Genomic DNA, 25,612 nt, shown 5'->3' on the forward strand with positions numbered 1-25,612 from the left:
AACGTTCACTGCAAGCTACATAAAGAGAATTCTGTACACAGATGTTCATAACTTTGAGCTAACAGACTATAAAATGGCAGCTGAATCATTCAGTGTCCCATTCATGTACTACTCAATTGGAATATGGGGTTCTACTGTTAGGCTGGAAGCATGAAGCGTCGGATTCATTTTTCCTGCTTGCCAAATCCGTCTCAACATCTAACGAAAAATTCATTGAACTATTGAAAAATGTCAACATGGGAAACGCGACGGTAAAACTTTATTTTTAAAAGCAATGGATTCGCTTATTGTTAATCCGTGATGTCGAGAAAACCCAGTTGTAGAGAAATATATATGTAAAAACGGCTCATCAGGTAATCGACGATGACCGAAGAAGGTCGAAACGTTGTTCACTCCTCTACGTAAAACATTTTCTCAACCCAAACGAGCCGTTTTTACATATATATTTCTCTTATTGTTATTTCTTAATAAGTTCATCCACACCATTCAGTTAAGTTATGAAGTACTACATAACTTAGTTAAATGATATTTACAAACAATATAATTAAACTATGTGGATAGCAGCATAAAGTATAAATGTTTGTTTTTTGAATTTCGCACAAAGCTACTCGAGGGCTATCTGTACTAGCCGTCCCTAATTCAACAGTGTAAGACTAGATGGAAAGCAGCTAGTCATCACCACCCACCGCCAACTCTTGAGCTACTCTTTTACCAACGAATAGTGGGATTGACCGCAACATTATAACGCCCCCACGGCTTAAAGGGCGAGCATGTTTGGCGCGACCGGGATACGAACCCGCGCCCCTCAGATTACGAGTTGCACGCCGTAACACGCTTGGCCATGCCGAGCCAAGTATAAATGAATAGAATTAAACAATGAAGAGGGTCTTCCATATGTATTTAATTTATTGCGGTTTTTGGAAAACAACTTAGTTTCCTGCAGTAGAATCACAGTATTTCACCAAATTTTCATATTTTAGTAACATTAACTAAGGATAGAATCGCACCATAAAATATATAAATAGTATTAGTAATTACAATCAACAGTGTTACTGTATTTATTAAATTTTAATATAAAACCTTTTACTAGAGATTCCATTCTAGTAATTACAATCAACAATATTACTGTATCTATTAGATTTTAATATAAAACCTGTTACTACATATTCCATTCTAGTGATTATAATCAACAATATTACTGTACGTATTAGATTTTAATGTAAAATATGTTACTATAGATTCCATTCTAGTAATTACAGTCAACAATATTACTGTATGTATTAGATTTTAATATAAAACCTGTTACTACACATTCCATTCTAGTGATTATAATCAACAATATTACTGTATATATTAGATTTTTCATTGCATAATTAATCGTTTTCTTCTTTTAGTTTGAACAAAATCTAATTAAACTCGGTTATTTCATCACCTTCTCATGACAAACCAAAAATGCCACTTTTCATTGCACCGTTTTTCATCTTGAACATGTTTACACATGTAAGTACAATTCAAATATAAAAGTAAATATTACTTAGTGTTCTCTGTGCGTAATATCAGCATGTGACCAGTTTGAAGCTATTTTTGCTTGAATTGGAGCAGACTTCATTTCTTTTTCTTGCCTCTTCTAAAAAGCCCAGATGTAACCAAACTGGATAAAAAAAGCTATTACTATGCTTAACACAATATTTAAGAATATTTATTTTCAAAAGTTTCTCGAAAGGTAAGCACTAATAGTTGTTTTTTTTAAAGAAAAGATTATTATTGATCTTGGTGCTGATTTTAGATTCGTTGATCGTTTGAATTGTCGTTAGTTTTTCAGTCCAACTTGTTTGTTATTGGCGATAGCTAACCAATAAAAAACGACTAGAAATTTCCATGCAATCAAACTCCTAACTGTGAAATTTGCTGTGTATTTTAACAGGCTTAACGCTAGCATAATGAACGTATAAATAGATGAAGATCATGTATGAAAAATTAATTATCCACCCAGTTATGTAACTGGTTAAGTGCTTTTGAAGCCTAAATTATACACTTGAGTCAATATGATCGCAATCAGAGAACACAGTACATAAGGATATCAGAGATTTATTTACATTTGATAGAGGTTTGTTAACATTTAAAACATTTTGAAAGCTTCAGAATCTTCGGTGGTCCAGCGAATAGCTTGAGAGTTCATAAGGCTAAAAATCATATTCAAATTGCTGTGGACACAGGGCACATAGCTTTTTGTGAAGCTTTCGCTTCAAGCAAAAAAAAAAAACAAAACGCGTGTGTGGAGCAAGAAATGTAAAACATCAAGTGAATCAAGTTTTCGTGATTGTTAAAATATTTTACTGCGCGATATAGACACTCAATGACTCATTTACTGTACATTTACAGGAAAAACACACGAAATTTTGTAGAAATGAATAAAAAAATCTATAACCTGGAAGCTTGCGAAAGGTGGACCTTTCTGATTTGGGACAAATTGGGAATGGAACCTTTTAAACTTATAACACTTCTAAAGTGCTCACATTTGATCAGAAAAAATATTATTAAGAAAAATGAAAGCCACATTGTTTTAAACGAGGAAATATATTTTCGCTTGATATACATGTTTAAAATTGTTAATTGTTACTTAGGAAGTTCAATTACAATAAAAGAAACGAAACTGATTATTTAACCTGTCACAATGTAGTAGACGAAACTTAATAATTAGTGTGTCCGGAAATACATTATCAAAATTATTAATGCGTGTTTCAGAGTAGGAACATGAACCTCTGTTACTATGCTTGTTAGAATTCTACTGGATCGACAGAGGTACATTGCAGCATGCACTAAATATTATAATAGTGCGATACAGCCGTTTAACACATTTACAAACAAGTATCGATACGTTTGATAAAGTAATTTCCTGTAGTGTATTGGATGAGAACGAAATCTGAATCCAGACTTACTCATGTGAAGCTGAGAAGTATTGAAGTGGTATCATTTTTAAATAGTGATAATATCAATGAGGTTGTTATATTTGATCAATGTTTAACGCCGAACTCATAAGTCGCGTATTAAAGATTTTTGAATTCAAATGTGACTTAGAGAAGATACCCAAAAAGTGTCATAAACTTTTATCTACTATGAAGTAAAACTTGGTGTTCTGGTAAGTTAATTGTCGCCATACACAAAACGATTCATAATGAACGATATAAATAAATAGTTTTAACTTTGACTTACTGTTAGCAAGCTACAGCGAAATGAAGTAAAATTTGCTTGAAACATTTGCGTGGACAAAATTTGTGAAAGGACGAGCAAGATGGTTACTTCGAATTGTGTTTTCATTGGGTTGCTTGTATTTGTGCAATAACAAATAATATCGTAATATTAATTGTCCTTGCGGTTACTCTATGAAAATGTCCGAAGGGTTTTCATCCTTTCATAATAAAAATTGCATCTTTGATTACACTTTAAAAATAACAGATTCTACGGATATGAACATGTTGAGTACTGCAGAAAACATAGAGGTCACAGGTTACTTCGTATTACTCAAGAGAAAAGTATAAGGCTAGGCTACTGGTGGTGGTAGTGGGCTGTAATAGAATAATAAAATTTGTCTTGATGCTTTGCACTGCTACACAAACAAGATCGAATGTCATAAAGGACTTACATCGATCCAGTTATATGTTTCTTCAGTCTCAAGAAATACCTCATAAACATGAACTTCCTCAATGCATGTTGACATAGCATGTTTACATTAGAGATTCCCTCACGTCTGTGAGCTGACTCAGGAAATTCTTATAAAGTATTTAGTCTAGACATGGTCATACTTTATAGGCTAATTCTAAATCTATAATTGACAGTTTCCTCAACTTACATATCACATTGTTGCAATAAGAGACGTTAAGTCTAGAGAGCATATTTAATTGTATATGTTAAATATGCTTTTTAAATATCTTTGTAAAATTTCATTACGTTTATGTGTGCGTGTGTTTTAATACCATTGAAAAATGTGTTAATAATCCAGGCTTAATATATTGTTGATTTGTAAAGTATTTATAATTGTTGGCAATTATAAATACTGTTAAACTCCTTGAATCAACTAAATACAAAAATCACCTGCTTTGTGTTTGGTTTTAAATAATGTTATTGTCCAAACTGGAGAAGTTGTTTTAAACATATATAATATTGATTTTACAATAATAGTTTCAGATAATATGCACGAAATTTAAAGAGAAGTGAGACTGTATCGTAGATAGATTGTTATAATTATCGCTTCATTTCTTCTTTATCAAAAGAGTAAACTTTCTAAATAGTTATAATGTCATTTTAACAGGAAAATCGCTCCCCAGTGGCACAGCGGAATATCTGCGGACTCACACTGTTAAAACCGGTACCTGTGGTGGGCAGAGCACAGTTAATCCTTTGTGCAACTTTGTGTTTATTTCCACACAAACTAACAGGAAAACTTATTTACTTGCAGTAGTTATTTTTGAGGCCAGCAAGCTTGAAGATAATAAACGAAATGTTATTAATTTGTACTCTGATTTAAATTTCAACTACACGAAAGAGATAAGGATAACAAATGAGCTTTGATGTATATACATTCTAATTAACTAAAGGCAGAACCAAAACACCAAAACTAGAGCAAGATAATTAAATCTAACAATACGAATTACAGATTTAAAATATATATATAAAACTGCCCGAGTTTTACTTGTATATTTAGAGTGCCCTCTTAATTGTTCATATATCGCTGCTTTTAATTCTACTGTTTACCTAGAGATAACTGGGCAAACAGTAGAATTAAATGCAGCGAAATCTGAATAACCAAGAAGACACCCTAAATATACACGTTTAATGCATTGGCAAACGTAGAAATGTTCGATTATTTTCAAAGCAACTTTTTTCATCATTTTTAATTTAAAACAGTTCAGTGTTTCTTAAATTATTTTGAAGGAGGTTTACACTCAGTACAATCAAATAAGGCGAAGCGATATGTTCGTTTCGTTTGGTTTGCTTGTTTTCAATTTCGCGCAAAGTTACATGAGAGCTATCTGCGCTAGCCATCCCTAATTTAGCAGTGTAAGACTAGGGGGAAGGCAGCTAATCATCATAACCCGCCGCCAACTCTTGGGCTACTCTTTTACCAACGAATAGTGGGATTAACCATTACATAATAACGCCCCCACGGATGAAAAAACGAGCATGTTTGGGGCGACATGTTTGTTTTTAACAATTAATTAATATTATTTAGTAAAGATTAAATAAATTCCCCTTTTTTGAACACCAAACAGGGTTGTGTACTTTATCTTTTATATATTAGTTTGCCAGGAAAAGTTTATATGACATCGTCATTAGAACTTTAAGTAACCTAGAAAATGTGTCTTTTTATAATAATTAGATAAAACTTTAAAGATAAATTATTGTTGAAAAGAGTGTTACTGAACATCTGGTTTAGACATCTGTTTAAAACCTTAATGTATAAGTACTATACATTATCAGCTTCTCTGCCAAACTGAAGTCACTTTATTTGAAAAAGGAATAACTGAATAACTTTTGTGCATGCGCATTGTCTTCGTAGATCGAGATTATAGAACTCGTTTAATCAAATGAAGTTCTAACTGATCATTAATAGGAAGATCTTCGTGGGAGCGGAAGTAACCATGAGGCATAACCATGAAGTTAGATTAGAGCCTTCTGACTTAAGTTTATTTATATAATTAATTGCATCCTTTTAGCTGTGTGTAGCACTGTAGCAGTCATTGCTACATGCTTTTCTTTAATCTTGTATTTAGTGTACATGCAAGACAGATGATGTTAATTTACATTATAACGTGACAGGAAGCGATAACTTACACCAGAATGTGACAGTGTAAGCCATTTTTTTACAGGATTAATAAATCATGTGTGATACGGTGTCTAATATAGAAAGCATCACATTACAAGTATAAGCTACATAAAATATAAGAAAAAGAAACGAAGAATGAGAACCTAGGTGTTTTATTGTATGATTTTACCATGTAGTTTATGTGTGGATTGCATGCACAGAAAATGCTTTATCCTTTTAAAAGCTTTCTACAGCATCATATTTTTATACTTACGAATTTCATCAGTTAAAAATAATATTTATATATTTAGACGAATAGTTTCATTTGAAATTTTAATGCTTTCCGTCACTGATTACTGAGGAAAGCGGTTATATAAACAGTTTTGTTAGGTTTTCGTGAAATCAATTCAAGTGCGAACACTGAATACTCATTGTTCATTCGTTCATTGACATATTTATTTAGCAAGTCATTTCTACAATCTGCTATTACTAAAGATATGGAGAGATGCGGATAAATAGATAGATAAGTAAGCAAACGGATTGATAGATAAAAATAAGATTTGTTCTTGAATTCTTTCGCAAAGTTACACAAAGGATGTCTCCATATATTCGTCCCTGTATTTGTACTGATAGAATAGAGGGAATGCAACCCGTTAACAGCACCCACCATCGACTCTTGGTCTACTTTTATGTGAAAGAATAATGGATGTTGGCCGTCACTTTTTAGCGCAACCATAGCCTCAAATTGCGGTGTGCGTTTTAGCGGAATCATAGCCCTAAAGTTACTCGGAAACACTCAACCAGAGATAGGTACATAACTAACATATAGTCATATAGATAGGCGGAGAACAAACAGATGACAAGAAATTCTGAGAGCAACATGTTTTTTCTTGTTTTTTATGTAGCTCACGTCCTCCTGTGATTTCGCGCTACTAGTTTCGCAATGTTAAGTGCCACTTGTGTCATTTGCCTTGATGATCCATTGAGAGCAAAGTCTGTTATAAGAGCTAACTCCACGGGAGTGGCACAGTTCCCTCGTATAAGCAACATCACAATTAACACTATTAGGTGATTGCTCTAAACTTTTTCTTGATAAATTTCCTGTTTCTTTGTTTCAGAAGGTTGCTGGCCCATGAGTCTGTTGTCTGAGCAGCCGGACATCTTGTATAGTGCTTTCATGCGAGGGCGTGGTGTAAGTATTGTGCCAGCATTCTTATTTGTCGAAGTGTTGTGTGAGAGTCTCACAAAAGGAAGAAAGAAGAGAGGTTAGCGAAGTACTTGTCTTTGGAGTTTGATTAAGTTCATTTCCTTCTTAAGTTTGATTTGTACATTTTTCTTCTATTATTTCATGTGACTGTGTTTCCGTACTAATTGAATGGGGTAATGAAAGTCTAAAACAAGTATTTGTTAAATAGATATTTTCAGTAAGTTGATTTGCATTACCTGTTACATTAGTTGCTTCTTTTAACTGAGGGGTCGCTTAACAGATATTTTAACATGCATTGAACTTTCCGTTCTTTTAACCAGAGACCTCAGTACAAATCAGCAGTGAGGTTATCTAATTGGATAAATACGTATAATATAAACGGCTCAACGTAATATTTTGAATTGTATAGTAATTTAGCTTAGATAATTGCAAGAAAATATATCATATATTAAAAGAAAGTCGACAGATTCCCTAATGAAAGGGCCCTACCATGCCCAGGTGGTTAAGGCACTCGACTCGTAATGTGAGGGTCGTGGTTTCGAATCCCCGTCATACCAAACATGCTTGCCCTTTCAGCCTTGTGGGCGTTATAATATGACGGTAAATCCTACTATTCGTTGGTAAAGGAATAGCCCAAGAATTGGCGGTAGGTGGTGATGGCTAGCTGCCTTCCCTCTGGTTTTAACGCTGCTAAATTAGGGACGGCTAGCGCAGAAAGCCCTCGCGTAGCTTTGTGCGTACTTCAAAACAAACCAAACCCTAATGGTAGGACACCGTTACACAGAAAAAAAACAAAATAATAACTTTGACGAATAACTGTACCGAACACATACAAAACATGAAATAAAAAATATATACAAGGCTTTATAAACCACGACTAAAAATAAATGTGTTTGGATTAACATTTAAAGGAAAAGGATTTATGGTGTTAGTTTTCCAGTTGAGGAATTCACAATGTTAAATAAGTTCCAGTTGAATATCTTATATTTCTGATTTTTTTTCTAAGATATGCACCTGTTATATAACATGAAACAACGAACGCATAATCTTAAAGAATAATATTTCAAAATGACATTATGCTGTTTCAATTCGTATGATATCATTTTGTTTTTACAAAACATACTGATGTCTCTATACCCATTTGGCTTATTGATAACAAATGTAAATAATATAAAATAGTGTTTTAGATTAGACTGTTCAGTAATAGTCCAGAAGTTCGTCTAATTCTATACAGATAAAGGAAACATTGATTTATGACAATCATAAATATAACACTTAAGTCATGCCTTTTGTAATTACATAAATTTGACTTTTTCCGAACATGCTCTAATAAACCGGAATCAATGAAAGTCCGGTTCCCAAAGTGCTGACATTAGTTACTGAACATTTACTGATTGTTTCGAAACATTATCTTATCCACTAAATTTTTTGAAACGTTGCATGTATCTCTATGAGTAAATTTTCATCTTTTATAGTTTAATCTAGTTTGTCCAAATCCTGTCATTTGTTTTTGTTGTTAAGCACAAAGCTACAAAATCGAATCCATATTTATAGTTTTACAAGGCTTACCACTGAACCACCGTTAAGGAAATCTCGCCCTAATCATATTCACTTTTTATACTTGTATTTTCTACACTTTTTTACCGAAAGCAGATGGAGAGGTTTCTTGAAAAGTGGAGATGTTATGTTTCCTTGCTGAGGCTCTAAGATACTAGGGAGAAAACTTATCCTTTTTTATAATTATTGCAGCTACAAGTTTGTTATTAGTGTAAAAGGCTATTATGCCATTTAAAGGTACCTCCAACTGCGTTGACATTTGGGCATCTTTCTATTCTGTCTCTTGGAAGCCCTTCAAAGTGGTACGCTCTGAGATGTTTTGGATAGGACTGTCATACCAACCGTGAAAGATGGTAGAGTAGGATCATTATGTGGGTTAATCTTAAAATAAAATGGACTTTAGAAGGGAGCTGTAATTGCTTTACGACTCATTGAACAATGATAGATTCTGTACATATATGGAGATCTACCAGAAAACACCTTGCCTCTTTCAACATTACAATGTACCGTGTTATAGAAAACATCATGTCCAGTATTGATTTGAGATAAATAAGTTACCAGAAACTGTTTTGGCGAGCCATATCTCCTATACTCCGGGCATCACTCACGGTTGGATGACACAGTCCTATCCAAAGAGCTTTCCAAGTTATAGTTCAAACTTAACCCCTTAAAACAGAGCAAGCAAATAGTGGCTTATGGTTCGTCTGTGAATTCCTGCAGACTGAAGCTTTCAGCGTGTATTAAAAGTATTGAACTATAGTTATAAATTCTCGTTAAAATGTTAAGCTACAGATTTAATGCCAGATGCACTCATTTGTGTCATAAAATGATTCAACTCGCTTGTAGACCGTTTGTTTGTTCACCTTGGGCTAAGAGACAAAGTCAGAGAACCATGTGATTCAGGTATAATCGTCCATAATTTTGAACTGAGGACCAGAAGAACGCAACAAATCAGCGGCACCCACCGTATGGAGCGGTTATTGGTAGCCATTAGGAATTGGCTGTTTAGAACTTATTTGGTAACACCACGTCTCAAACCCGAAATACTCATATCTTATTCCAAAACACTAAGCAATAGGACAAACTCCGACCAGACTCTGCCCTAGAAATAATGTTAATTTTAGGCAGCCAAGCCAGTATTTTACACTAATATGCCAAGTTGTCTTCCACTGAGTCTCAAAAATAATTTAAATCATTTAATCAGAATATTTTTTCAAACTTATGATGAAAATAGCTTGGAAATGTAGAATAACCTAAAATTCTTCGTTAAATCTAGTATCTTTTCATGACTGAAAACAACTAATAATTTGGATGACTAAAGATATTGTTAAAGTGTCTAAGTAAAATCAACACACCTTATGTAAATTAATACACTGTGTTAATCCGTTTCATATAAAACACTTTTATTGCTCTTGCAGTGACACAGCAGATATAAATTGTGACGCCATAGTTTGTGCATATGTGAATCTCGGCCAATACCTGACTATTTAACCCTATAATGCCGTCAAAATATAGACTTCTGGTTCAATGTTTGTATCTCAGACTTTCCCAGGAAGTGTATTCTTAAAGAGTGAAATTGATATACTGTTCTGTTCTCCATGAAACTGGGAAAAAGTTGCACAACATAATGTTTTAGGCAGTAACAGGATCCAAAATTTACCCTAAGCTAATTTGCAGCAACGCCCTCAGCAGCAAAGAGAAGGCTGTGCTTTCGAAAGAGAACCTTCTGAGCCATACAACTTATTGCGATGATACTAAGCACATGTTCTCATACCAGTAGAGAAATAACTTGAAAACGATGGAGACTTGCAAACCGACATTTCATAATATTCTAGATACACTCCGAAAGCAACGGCTATTTTCATTTAAAAATGTCTGAAGAAATTCGAATCATGGCAGTGTAATTTTACTTTTAACCAACAAAGTCTAAAGACTATGTTCTATTTAAAAGTAGAATTAAAAGCTAATTGGTGAGCCGCCAGAGGACGCAACAGCCTTAAGAAATATTTAGCTGTAGATAGATAAATTTGTTTTGTAGATTGAAGCTTACATTCATATAAAAATTTCTCAATAAGTTGTTAGATTCGTCGTTTGCAGGGCTCATAACCTTTGCAGTATTGCATTTGCTAATAAACTAATACTTTTAACATGTATTTAGTATAATATAATACAAATGTAGGTTATATACAGTTTTATACGATAAATTGCATTACGTTGAGGGAAGCCATGAAAAATGTAAATGTGGAATTGTTCGTGTGTTTATTTCTTATAGCAAAGCCACATCAGTCTCTCTGTTGTGTCCACCGAGTGGAATCGAACGTTTCATTGTAACGTTGTAAGTCCGTAGACTTACCGCTGTACTAACGGGCGGCGAAACTGTTCACAATCTATTAAATCGAAACTTGGTTACATAATAATTTGGACTTACAAGTAAAATCACGCATTTCGTAGCAAAAAAAAAATTACATTTTTTTCTAACCACTTCACAATTTGCTCTGAAAATATGAATTGTACGAGTTATTATAGAAAGTTCACATTGATCAATATTTTCGTTTTATAAACCAGTTTTCGGTATATCTATTGTCATAAGTTTTTGTGAGTCAATTATCGACAATATTTGGTAAAAGAACCCCCGAAAACTCAAATTTAAATGACTAAGCAATTGGACGGTTTAATTTTAGCATCTATTTCAATTTTACTGTTTAATGTCACAAATTAATGAAGAAATTTGATGCCGTGTGAAGCATGAGTGACTTTTCATTGTAATCTATGTCCCTACTTATGGCACAAGGCTTTATGCCACTGTTCACTGCTGGGTATTTTTGCCAATATTATATAAAGAAGAAAGTGTGAGTGAAGAGAAAGAGAGCAGCTGTCCTTACGCTATATAGCCTCTGTTTCATAAGCACCTTTTTTATATATTGTGTCTATGTTCTAATAAGTGCTGCTGTAAGTAACAGAATTACATTTAGTTTACGATACTGTTGTTTCTTGTAGACGAGATGAAGAGGATATAAATTTAATGGCGGCGTTTTGCATAATGGTGAAGGAGAATATGTGATTTTAACATCATTTGGCAAATATTACATTAAAACATTTATCGCAAAATATAAATAAACTAGCAGTTAGTTGAAGTGAGATGAGATGAATTATATTTGTTTGTATAATATCAGAAATTTTGAAAATATCAATAGCAAAGAAAAGATATATTTCGCGTGCACACACACGTGAATGCACACAATCATAGATGGATTACATCAATATATGAAGTAAAAGTAAATAAACTTGAGAGAAAAATAACTTGAAAAAAAGGATAAGAGGTGGACATACTTCGAGTGAGGAAAATAATTGAAAGCTATAACAACACGATAGCTGGAAAGAAATCGAGATCACACTAAATCCTGCTCTGGGATTTATTTTAAGTACTAATCATTTCCTCGTTGAAAGTCATAACAGAATAACGATTGGCCGGGTCCTTGTAGCATGTTAGAAGATTGGCTATTTCCTTCCTTTTCATTGGCCTCTAACCCTGAACAGAGAAATGAAAAACAGCATTCTTGTGGTGCTTGTAAAACCTCTTTAAAACATGATCTGGTGATTGAAAAGAAATTCCTTGGATAAAATCATCGGTAGATATCGGCTCCAAAAATCTAGTCATTTTAACCAAGAGTCCGAATGAAGCTGATTTTTATGCAATATTTACTTTTTATATTTGCCTGACTGACTAATCACGTAGACAAATTTTAGTTTACTAGTGAATCGTGGTGAAATAAGATAACAAACACACAAACACACAATAAACCAGAAGTTTTGTACAGTTTTCATTAACGGTTGAATATTTATATTTTTTGCAATAGGTCTTAAAATACACTTTAGAGTGAAATATTTTGTCCTAGAAAAAATAAATTTTGTCTATATTTCCGAATGTGTAATTCCTCTTTGTACTTCAAGGTTATCATTCACATTATTGAAATAAACTGTGTTTATAATTCTAACTTCATGTTCATACAACATGGAAAAGCTAGCAATCTTTCTTTTAGTAAATCTCATGTGTATTAAGGATAAAAACTTGAAAGAGGGATAAGTAGAATATATTAACACTATCTTATGGCCAGGTGGTTAAGACATTCGACTCGTAATCTGAGAGTCGTAGGTTCGAATCTCCATCGCATCAAACATACTCGTCCTTTCAGCCGTGGGGAATTACGATGTGACGGTCAATCCCCTTAATCGCTGGTAAAAGAGTAGCCCAAGAGTTGGCGATGGGTGGTTATAACTAGCTGCCTTCCCTCTAGTTTTACACTGCTAAATTTGGGACGGCTAGCTCAGATGGCCCTCGTGTATCTTTGCACGAAATTCGAAAACAAACAAAACAGAATTTAATTATTCACATCAAAATGGCATGTTACAACCACAGCTGATATAAAGTCGAGGGGAAATAGCGTGTATAACAACTACATTTTGTAACTGTTTGATATTTCACAGATAGTATGATACCAACCGAAAATTCACTTTTGGGAAGGGTATGTAACAGTCATTTCTAATGCAAAATATTCATACACTCAGATCACAAAGATGGTGTTTAGACTGGAAATTTAAAAGGTTCCAAGACGGAGACACGAGTCGTACCTTAATCATGGTAAGCAAATTAGGATTTCTTCTAAAAGAGAATTCGTGAACAAAAAATTCAGCAGCAAAATCTGTCCACATGTTCAAGACAACAGTATAAATGGATCTCTGTCTGTAAAAGCAGCACATGTTACATGTACATAAATTACTTACACGATATGTAAATTTAATTTTCGCACCCCTCAAGCAGCTGAATTACAAAATCGGTATTCACGATAATTTTTACAAAACTATCCATTCATGTCATCTGTGGATATTTGTGCAAAGGGGATGTTGAAACAGACCCTGTGATATCAGCATCATCGTGCAGTAGGTGGATTTTAGAAAGTCACTGCTAAGGAAACGTGTGCTTTCTTTGAACATGACCTTCTTACGACGAAGCCTTTGTAATGAGTTCTACGCTGCAGAATTATTGTCAAGATACACGGTCGTAGGATAGAGATGGAAGTGACAACGTGGAAAAATTGTTTTAGTATAAAGTACTCACTCTGCGTATAACAGTACAGTTCTGCGAATTTGCTTTTTTTTTTATGAAAGCTAGATTCAAAGATGTCATCGAAATCACCAGATGTTTCCAGATATTGGGTAGCTTGTGGATAGTGTGGTGTATATGGTGGATGTATTGGTTGGCTATGCCTGCTGACGCCATTTAGAGCAAGACATAAATGATATATATAGAATTTTGATTAAAAGAGTCGCTTATACCGACAGGAGGAGTAGACGTAACATTTTAAGACATGGAATAAGTAACTAAACATGATTTGTTTTTGTGTTTATACTGTAGAACTGTGGAAATGGGTGATTAGATAACTTTGGCAGGCAGTCGAAACATGTTAAACACAAAGTACATTAAGACCTATACATGTGTTGTATTTTTTGATAGCAAAACACATAGATAGACTAAAACTCATAGAATGATGAGGTTTCAAAATTCGGGGTTTACAAGCGTTTTGCTAACTTAGGATCCATGCTGAACCTGTCTTAAGTGTTTATCCTCTTCTGTGCTGAACGTTCATGTTACATCTGTTTTTGACAACATGCCTCCATGCCTATTTACTTATTTAAATCAATAAAAGATGGCCATGATTGTTTCGATAATTCTTACATGTTTAAACTATTCATGTGATGTTTAGATTTCGGAAACAAGATAACAGAACACGTTTGGCTGCAGGAATTACTCCATTCAGTAGTTTACGAGATGGAAACAATAACTGTGTAAAAAATATCATATCAGATGACGGACACGGAAAAAAAGTAAGAAATTATTTATTTAATGTTACAGTGTATTTTATTCTTCTTAATGTGTTTCACGCTTCGCAACCTGTTACGGTTGCTAGGTTAGTTGTAAACTAAATATATTGAACGATGTTTCACGTGATATTTGTTGTACAAACGGTTTTATTTTGTTTCGAAAATTACGTTTTATCGTACGCTTATTGATGTGTCTGTTTTTAATTAAGCACAAAGCTTATGAATGGGCTACATGTGTTGTACTCAGCACGGATGTCGAAACCCAGTTTTTCGAGTTATAAGATACCAGATTTACTGCTGTGCCACTGGGAAACATGATGTGCCTGTTGTTCTAATTTTAAAACAATTTTAACGTTAGAAATCGTGTTTTATATTAAGAATGCTACTGTTATGCTGGCTGGGAAAGATAGTTTCAGCTGCATGCGTTTGTTGGTATTTAATTTCTTTGGGGAATTTTCCAAGGAATTAAAGCTGGACGACGTTTCAAAACAGAAACCGAAACGATGGCCGTTTCTAGATTTTAAACAGATGTTTACGATCCGTAGAATATTCAAAACCAGTGCTATCTGATTTGAATAAAACTACGAGACTTTTGTTTTTAATAGAAACAAGGCCTATACTGTGTTTCTACTTGCGTGTTTATAAATCAGTATTGTTCGACTAAGTTTAAAATTGTCATGTGATACTAGTAACGAGGAACATTCGCGTTGCTAGGCTATCTTGTCTATAGAAATGTTTTTATTATAATTATTGTATCGAAAATCTAGGTTTAAAGGAAGTTATGACCTTGATAGCGAATAAATCAAAGAGAAGGTAAAGAAAGGTAGATACATGAAGGTGGCTTAGTATATAACTTGTCCTTGAACCGTAACAATCAGGAAAATCGGGAAATATGTGCGAGATAAATATCGACAAGGATTTTCACACTCCATTCACCAACTTGGCTTACATCTACTTTGTTGTTCTACATAAATAAAAAGAGGAAAACAAAAATATATAAAAATGGGCATTCGAAGCAATTATTCCTCCTTCCCACATACTGAGACTTTGTTACTGTGTTGAACTTAAGACCAGTAAGTGCAACTACATTTTAATAAGTAATTTATACGAAGCTTTCAAAACATAGCTTTAACAATCATATAAAAAAACAGTTATGCTTATATTTTTTTTATCTTCGCCTTGTGCCACCAAGGCGTGCAAGTTTTGCCAAAGGAATTTGTTGAGTGTCAAGCAGCTGAAGGGGGAGAGTAATTGTATCGTAATAATTATGAGAAATGTTCCCACAGTCACGTGCTTTGTAAAAGAAACATTAGTCAGTCCGTTTCCTTTTTATATATCCAGTAGCAGCTACGAGAGCTCCTCGTGTCACGTGATCCGGGGATTACAGCGATCGAGCGGAATATTGGCAAATAGGGATATCCTGCATTTATCTTTATGTTCGATTGGAATTTTAAATTGGTGTAGAAAAAAAATCACACGTTTTCGTAATTTAACATTATGTCGTCGACACATTTAAATTAGACTTTTTAGATTACTTGAAATAGTTTAATTTTTATGTCCCTGATTTACCTCTCTTGTAAAAAGCGTTTTTCTTCAAAAATAGTTCAACCTGTCGTTTGAAATTTTAGTTGCTGATTCAATAATTTTCATATGTTTCAATTACCTTCAAAAACAGAAATTTGAAAACAAAAATAACAAAACTATGATAAGACCAGCGATAAAATGTAACCAAAAACTACTGAAATAACCTTAACAGTCATATTTATACATAATCAAACAACTTAGATTTCTTTCTCTTATTTAACTAGAGATAGTGACATGTGTCTTAATAAAGGTATTTTCACACCTAATTACTAAAAGTTGTTTAATCCTTTATCAAATGGTTTAATTTATATGTATACCAGATTAAGTCTGTCACCATTCCAGTAGATACAATTGTCATCAGTTCATAAGATGTTATTCATTTTGGAATAATAGAACCATGTATTAGTTACTCGCACAAATATCAGTAGCATGACCATTTCATCTGAGATGTTTAGTGAGTGAAGGAGTAATATTCTGTTTGACTCTCATCAGAACAAGTTATAACGAAGCTATCGAATATTAATTATAAAAGAAGTGGGAACATCAGTTTATAAATATATAATAAAATGCCTCTAATTACTTTTGTTTGGCTTAATTTGTTATTATTAGCATAGAAAAATAACAAGAAACATTAAGTTATAGGAATAGAAATAAATGTAAAGATTAGTAGATGGATAAAATCGATATGCGATAGAATCAGTGATATGTTGAAATATTTTGTACAGAACCAGCCATATGCTGAAACGTTTCATATAAAAATATCATAATAATAATCACATTTATATAACTTGTTTATTAAATATTAAAGGAATGAATTATTTATTTAAAGTTTCACAAACTTTTCCTAAAGGATTATAAAAATTGGCTGCTATTTTCTGTAAACTAAGAGAATGAAATGAAAGTACTTACTAATGGCAAGGTTGTTGCAATCAGATACTTGTCTATTCCATGGATAAACAGCCTACGCGATTACGTAAGCCTAATTACTAATTGGTAGCTATTTTTATTACTTCTATATATTAATTTACATACTATATCCATGACAAACAAGAAATAAAAGCTGATTAAGTATAATAAATAAAATGAAATTGTATAGTTTCCTGATCCTATCAGATATTGAGATAATGGCCGAAAACGTTGTTAACAAAAAGGCTGTCCAGTGACGATTTAAAGTTCTTAGGTACTGTTTGTAAAACAGGCGAAAATGTCCGGTTTTATAAAATATATGATCCAAGTTATTGTTTTCCAAACACGATAATCATTCCCTTTTTTATAGAATTTTGATTTTATATAATGTAGTGTTTAACGATTTTGACCACATTACATAAACTACTTATTAATTGAAGGTCAAGACAACGCTATTTTGATGAGAATCGCGTCGTTAGTTTAATTTTTAACACATGTATAGCAATAGCATAAGCCATATTGGCTCCTGAAAAGTTTTATTTAGGGCAAGAGACACCACTTCTTTGTTAATAATGTAAAAAATTTGAGTAGTTTATTTTAGTATGTGAAGCAAATAAGACGCAGTCAATGCTTAGAACATTCAAGCTCTTCGGTGGCTCAGCGGTAAGTCTGAGTGCTCCCACCATTAAAAATTGGGTTTCGATACTGGTGACAGATATAGCACAATTAGCTCTCTGTATAGCTTTGTGCTTAACAGCAAACATACATATAAATATATAACCTTCATAATGATGGAAACCTTGTTTAAATTTATATATACAAATGAAAGCAGTGTGGCTGAAACCAGAAGTTGTCACACATACAAACAGAAAAACAAAACTAAGTTTCAAATTAAACACTTGGAGTGGTATGATAATAGGCATTAGTAGAACAAACATCGTTTCTATGGTCCACGCAGCTTGTCAAATGAAAGACAAAGCTTTTTAACAAAGTTTCTGTAATTAACTAAACCTTCTTTCTGATGGTACAATATTTAGCAAATATTCAATTGATTTTACAATTTTCTGACATGTTTAACAACAAAAGAAAGCTGGTTTTGTTTGCAACATTCAGGCGCTGGGTTCAGGCAGATGGAACAGTAAATAGGCCTTCTAACGTTACAATAGCTTCATGAATAATCTCAACATTGGTACAAATAATTTGATTTTGAGATGAAGGTAAGATAGATTCAGAGTAACCATGAATATTTGTTTTAGTTGTTTTATTTATGCTCAACCATATCTTAATTACAATAATATCCAGTGACAGATATAAACTATTATGTCTGCACTGTCTCTGCTTAAAACCCATAAAATATTTTAATTCATATTCTTAACTAAGCATTATAAACTTCTGTTGAAATTGTCCAAGCTTCCATAAATGTAGTATTATGATAGCTCTTCACGTGCATTTTATAACCTTTCTCAGTTTCTAATGCCTTAGGCCATTCTCTTTTGCCATTCTGTTAAATATCATGTGATAAAGTGATTTGCCAAAAATCCTGCAAACCCTTTTCTTTGTTATACTCGAACTCAGAACTTGAATTAAACAAATGAGGTTGAAAATGTTTATTCTTATTATTCAAATTAAACCTCGTAATAGGAGAGCAGTTTCAGTGGTATAGGCACACATATGAAAATGGTCCACTGGTATCACAATGTCATCTTATTCTTAACTTGAAGTGGGTTTTGAATAGGATTAGAAGTGAAGCAGGTGGAAAACATGAGCTTATTAGACCACATTAACATCATTATAGCGGCAGCTAAAGAACGCGAGTATATTAGACCAGGATAACATAAAAACTGGAGCAGAATGAGAACATGAGCTTATCAGATGAGGTTAACATTAGAACTGGAGCATCTGAAAGGCATAAGCTTATTGGATTAGAATACTGAGGAAGTTGTAGCTGTATCAGGGATCGAGAATATTGGTTCACAAGAAGACTAAACAACTAATTTCCTTATACCTGTTAGTTACAGTTTTGAAAATACAAAATGTAATCCAAAGATTACAGATTTGGAATTTTGTGTGAAATAAAGGAATTTATAATCATTACAAATGAACGTAAATAATGTTTGTAAACTAGTAACAGATTGAAGGAAAGTCAATACAAACGTTGTAATAACAATGTCTAATATCAAAACTGTGGCTATTGGAGTGTTTAAGCGTATTTACCAGTTTAATATTTCTCGTGCTTTTTTGGATGTAAGTAATGAATTTGATTTCAACGCAGCAAGTTTTTCAGATTTCAAGATAAATATATTAGAAACAGATTTCTATCGATTTAATTGCATTTTAATTTACTAGTCTTTTTGTATTGGTGGAGTTTCATCTAACATTGTAGGTCTAGAGCATCAGTTAGTTAACCTTGAATTTTTGATTAAACAACTGATTCGTCTTTTTTTCACGGGAGGTCCCCGGTTCATTCCCGGGTGTCCCCTTTGCGTTTTGGCCCGGCATGGCCAAGCATGTTAAGGCGTGCGACTCGTAATCTAAGGGTCGCAGATTCGCATCTCCGTCACGCCAAACATGCTCGCCCTCCCAGCCGTGGGGGCGTTATAACGTGACGGTCAATCCCACTATTCGTTGGTAAAAGAGTAGCTCAAGAATTGGCGGTGGGTGATGATGACTAGCTGTCTTCCCTCTAGTCTTACACTGCTAAATTAGGGACGGCTAGAACAGATAGCCCTCGAGTAGCTTTGTGCGAAATTCAAAAACAAACAAAACAAATTTTTTCACGGTGCTTTCTATGTCATCTTATTAATATTTATAATTAATATTTGGTTTTTCTTTTGGTTTCTTTGATGGATTTGAGCGAGATCATTGCTCTAATATGTTGCTGTTCGAAACTTTTTAATTATTAAAATCACTACTAGCCTTCTGTAAAAGTTGCTGTTATTGTATGTTTGAATTAAGTATTCAGTTTAGTAGGTTCATCACTAAAAGGTAATTTACAACGTTACATAATGAGCAACAAATAACGTTGTCATAACCCAACAAACGTACAATAGATGGTGTGTTATATCAAATAGTTATTTATATCTGTGCACGTGATTAATTATAACGAAAATATTCTACAATGTTTTCGTCTGATGAAAAGATCATAATTCAACTTGAAAGCTTACATTTAGTTAATACACAGTGGCGCTAAACATTCACTGTTTAAATGTTCATATATTTAAAAACATTTAATAACATATTGGCAATATTCCAAAAACTAATTATATTTTTTCAACCGCGTCCACAACATTTGAGGGGCCTGGGGCACTATGACCTGACGCCACTGATTATTACTATATGTTGCCTATGTACGGAATATTTGTTGTCCAACAATAGAAAAAAAACCAAAAAACTTGTATCAGAAGCTAAGGCTAGTGCACCTTCCTGTGTCATTGAGACTTGCATTTAAAACTAGGAAAGAACAAGTGGAAAGACGTTCTCTTATTGGAGAACGTACGTCAATTTTTATCATGACCAGGAAGACCTGGCTGAACTAATCGATAATCTGTATCACATAAGCTAAATTATTCACTCCTCCTCGTAACTGTTTTTCCCTGAGTTCTATTAGATCATTTTTCTCCAAGAGTTGTTGATTTTACCCTGGTTAATAGGGTGCCAGGATTAATTCTAAGGTATAAGATTTAATTATGTTGATAAAGATTTATATCTAGTTGTTTTTTACGAGTTTGATTTTTATGTATTTTAACATTATTCTTTGGCTTTCGGCCAGTTCTGTTTCTAGTAATAATTGTATATGAGATATACGACATTTTTTACTGCAGCCTTTATTTATTTCTTATCCATAATGTTCTTACTAAATTAGTACAATCATAGTTAGAACTGTTCTTTTTAATCTGTTTTTAAAAATATGTCTTTTTTTGAACATTTACTTCTAGGCGTTGTTGTATTTTGCCTTTTTTTCTATATTAGTGCATTTCTTTGTATGTAATATTGTTATCATTTTTATTTGTATTATTCTGTGTTGTTATTATTGTTGAATAGTTGTTAAATTATTTCTTTTTGGATGATTGTTTTCTAAGTTGTTGATATATTACAAATCCTTTTCCATTACTAAAGAATGTATTTGCCCTTCATATTTGAGTCTTTAGATTGTTAGCATCAATTTTCTTTTCAAATGAATCGCTGGACTCCATCTTTCTCCAACTCGATGTGACGAATATTCTGAACTGATTAAACATTTCGCCTTATTGTTTAAGCGCGAACCTCAGTCTTCAAATCACATACATCATGAAGTACATGTCAGTCATGCTACTTATGTTAGGTTTAATGTACATTAGTTAGTTCCATGCGATTTATTTTTACAAGTTTTAAAAACTTAAAAACAATTCATAAAATATTTCAAGTTAGAAAAATGGATTAATGATGAAATTGTTTTGATTTTTTACCTCATTCAACAGTACAATTTTACTTTAATTTTTACTTAAGTGCATCGTTTAGACATGTTATTTTAACAACTACAAGTTTATTGACATAAACATCACATACTATTGGATAGGATACATAAATGACCAGATTTATGTAGATACTTTTGTGAAACATTACATATATTTTTATGTAACATGTAGATTCTAGAATCTTTTTCAGTTCTCAATCATGTACAATTCGGCGGAAAGTGTTGTTTTTTATTTTTATTTTTTTCAGAAATGGGCTAACACGACTATCTTTAGAAAGTTCCCGAGAGATGGCGTCAAAGTTTAAAGACATATAACTTGTCTGAGTGAGTGAGGATTTGATTTTACTTATTCATTCAACTACAAGCGTAGTTATGTTTTGGTTTGAATGCTTATAACAATATTTTCAAAACATTGTACATCGTATTGTATTTTGTATCATTGCCGTATTTTATTTAATTTTTCTTTGTGATGCAATTTATAGTTATTTATTCACAGATCTTAGCTCATTTGCCATTTTGCTATATCTGTTATCTTACTGAAAAATGTATGTTATATTTTCAGACAGGTAAGAGATACAGTTTTTTTCTGTCACCATTTTTGCATGACTGGTGAAACATTTATTCATATTGGACGAAGTTTGTTTTTAGTTATATATACCAAAGTAACATATTAAAATTTAAGGAGGTAATTATTACCTGAGTTTTCGAATGAAATTTAGTACGTAATTTGTTTGTCATAATGGTTTTAACATAAGTCATAGAACTACTATAGCAAAGCACTTTAAGAAATATCTACCTCAATTTACAAGTAAACACTTTTTTTCATCACGTCATTGGTCTGAAAAAAAAATGATTTCACAAAAGTAAGTAGGCTGAAAGTCGCTTCAGGTTATGATGTCCACATGAGTTTTGTTTGCAGTTTTTCTTTTCTGTCAATGTTGGAAGGAAGAGAGAGGTCTTAAGATTTCCCTGGTCACTTGAAGTAAATATTTGATCAAACTAACAAAGTAACGGTAACCCTATGATAAAGATGAATTTTCGCAATTACTGCCGCTGGTTGTGAAACAACATCACTTGCGTCCGATTGCTACAAAAAAAAAGTAATAAATATTTAAAAATTAAAGAAATGGAATAAAAACAAATTATGCACCACACTTAAGCTCTGTCGGTGTGTTATAAAAGTTGTCAACTCGTAATATTCACTTTGAGTATCTAAAGGGTTGGCGGTTGTTGGCACTTTCTCTCTTGTTTACCATTTCAAATTAAGGCCGGCTAACGAAGATAGCTTTGCAAGGAATTGAACAAACAAACCATCCGCGTCAAAACAATTTACATAATGCTTCAAGTGTTTTACGGACACGTTTTATTTACTTCGAGCTCTTTAATGTTTCTATTCAGTATCTCACGGGTGTGTAGCATTTCCGGTGTTTATTACTTTACCTGTCTTCCTGGAAGAACTATTGCAGTATTCATGATACGTAGTGTACATGATGTCTTTTGCCACTTAAATTTTATCACGATCGGATGTTGCGTGACAACAGTGTATTCATGCGCGTAAAAACATAGAACGTAAAATGCCAACTTTGTTTACCTTTGACATTTTAGTAAAATAATAAAGCGCTTTTTTTTTCTAATATGTTTCTTTGTACTTATAACCATTCTGTTATTGTTATAAACGTTCATTTTTCTCCATTATTCACTATCATGCTAATTCGTTTTGGTTTTTTTAATGTAGTTGTTATTCACGATTTATAAATGTCAGAATATTCGAGTTAAATGTAATGATCTAGCTGACAAAGAATTGACGTTCATATTATATAACGTTTATTATATTCATTCGTTGGTAATTAAATATTTTCCATTATTTTAGACAGATGTTTGGACAACTAGAAAGAGCATAAGACAAGACAGAAGGATATAGGAATAGGAATTAAGAAAGGTTGAGAAATACAGGGTGAGATGCAGTAACGTAACTACAAAAAATACAGGGTGAGATGCAGTAACGTAACTACAAAATATACATGGTGAGATGCAGTAATGTAACTACAAAAAATACATGGTGAGATGCAGTAACGTAACTACAAAAAATACAGGGTGAGATGCGGTAACGTAACTGCAAAACATGGACCCACAACATTTATTTTTATAAAATTCTAGTTACGGTTCTGGTTGATTTGGGCTACCTTTTGGCTCGCCCTCCTTTGTATTTGTGGAAGCTGCAGAAGGCATACTTACGCCATTGGTAAGATGCAAAGATGCAAAAAGTGGTTGATACCATTAGTAGAATGATCAGACAGAGACGTAATCAATTAAACAGGTTGGCTGTTGATAATTAAATGTAGCAAAAAAAAAGGCAGTTTGAGTTGAAAAACTCAGCTTGCTTGAAATCCTTGTAATATTCTACATCAACTGTTTTCTTTTACGCTGATAATGCGAACTAAACTTGTCTCAACATTTACAGTGTTGTAATAATCGCACTGTAATGGACTTATGTAATAAAAGACTGATATTTATTAGGTGATATACAAAATTCAATGAGCAGTATCTCTAGAGCTATTATAATTGGAATTAGTGAAAGAGTTAATAAAAATATATTTTCGGAGGAAGTGAGAAGCTGATATTTTGAGCAATATTCATAATATAACAGTCTTCATGATTCTTAAATGAAACGGTTATCACCCCATATTACAACATTAGTCAGATAAGAATGCATAAATAGATGTTGAAAGATATCACGAGTTCAAGAAACTTTACACAACTATAGCATAGATGGCTCAGATATGTTCGTTGTAGGCTTTATGGAGACTGAGATATTTTGTCACGTTTTCGTATCTAATTTTTAACTCATGTTGTATTTTCAGGTTCATTGTAAATATTAGATAGTGTCAGCTGGCTTTGACTACCTTGTGTGATGAAGTAAACAGTGATCTCATAGAGTGACGTCATACATCCTAGTGACCAACCCGAAACAGGACACAATAAAGAAACTCTGTAGTCTGACCCATTTTAATGAGTTATATCATTAGTGATGAATCCTTAAAACCATACTTTTCAAAGCTGTAATCATATTCATTTATTTTAAGATAAACGAGCTTCTAAGTGCTACTATGGCAACAACAGGTAATCACTCGGTTGATACTGTTCGAAGAAAAAAAAGGGGTGATTCTCCAATGGGATGTTATCATCCTAGAGTCAACAGTTTGTGGTCTATCTGGTACTGCACAATGGCGATAGCTTTCCAGATCTACATTATTGTTTGCAGTATACAACGTTTTATGAGATATATTGTTTTGTCGTGGCCTGCAGAAGACCAGCCATATTTTGAACTTAATGCATACGTTGGTTGTATTGGTGCAGCTGTAGTTTTGCTTCCTTTCTTCATAGTGGCCGCTATATTTAAGGTTGGCAATTACTCAAACGACGGCTGCAAACTGGGAAACGAACACGACGACAACGCTATTTACCAAAACTTGAAAAGGAAAACATCTGTTAGGTGGCTAAAAACAGTGTGGCGACATGGTGGACCCACTGCTCCGTTTCTTCACATCTGTTCAGCATTTTGTCTCTTGATGCCGAGAGTACTGATTCAAGCACAATTGATCAGACATGAATTCCTCCCGAAAGGTAAGTAAATATCCTATAAAAGTTTCTTGGTGATTCTAGTTCAGACGCATGTTTCTTTCATCATCAATAAAACATACATAACGATGTCATGTTTTTGTTATAACTAATCACGAATGCAAGTTGATAAATAATGCGTACGTACTTCTCACATACAAAACTGCAACATGCTGAAACAACTACTATAAGCAACGTTTAAAAATAAGTGAAATGTTCAGGCTTATTTATTATAAGTAAGCAGTACTGGAGAGGTGTCAGTTGACCTTTTCCTTTGATGAAACACAACGTTGACAAGAACTGTTTAATTTCAAGTTAAAACAATAGAAAGATATACATTAACATTAAATTACTTTAATTATGATGATAACATTCTGATTAAAGCGTAAAAGGTACTTCGTAGAAGGATTTTTCCAATTATTCGGTGAAGTGAATGACGTTAAAATATATTAATGTTATCAGCGAACATGAAAAAGCTTTGACAATCTGAGTTTTAAAAAAACCCAGCTTTTTCCTTCAGGTTGAATAAAAAATTCAGTTGGTCGTCGATGTAAAATACCTATTTTACGAGAGCGCTTAAGATGTCAACAGTTTGAGTTATAAT

At 33.1% G+C, this 25,612-nt stretch overlaps 1 protein-coding gene across 9 annotated transcripts in view; it reads left to right on the plus strand.

Annotated features, from left to right (window-relative positions):
* LOC143255662 (uncharacterized) overlaps positions 1-25,612 on the plus strand; it is a 76,065-nt gene that overhangs the window by 16,307 nt on the left and 34,146 nt on the right. For 2 of the 9 annotated variants that reach the window (XM_076511690.1, XM_076511698.1), the window contains exons 2-4: positions 6,922-7,068; positions 21,639-21,714; positions 24,252-25,014. In XM_076511690.1, coding sequence (XP_076367805.1) covers positions 24,498-25,014 — 517 coding nt within the window. In that variant the 5' untranslated portion in view covers positions 6,922-7,068; positions 21,639-21,714; positions 24,252-24,497. Of the gene's footprint in view, positions 1-6,921; positions 7,069-14,329; positions 14,451-21,638; positions 21,715-24,251; positions 25,015-25,612 lie in introns of all 9 variants that reach the window. The other 7 variants (XM_076511696.1, XM_076511697.1, XM_076511691.1 and 4 more) reach the window with 6 other exon arrangements.

The sequence above is a fragment of the Tachypleus tridentatus genome, chromosome 7 (genome assembly GCF_004210375.1).
Source record: "Tachypleus tridentatus isolate NWPU-2018 chromosome 7, ASM421037v1, whole genome shotgun sequence".
NCBI classification, from domain to species: Eukaryota; Metazoa; Arthropoda; class Merostomata; order Xiphosura; family Limulidae; genus Tachypleus; species Tachypleus tridentatus.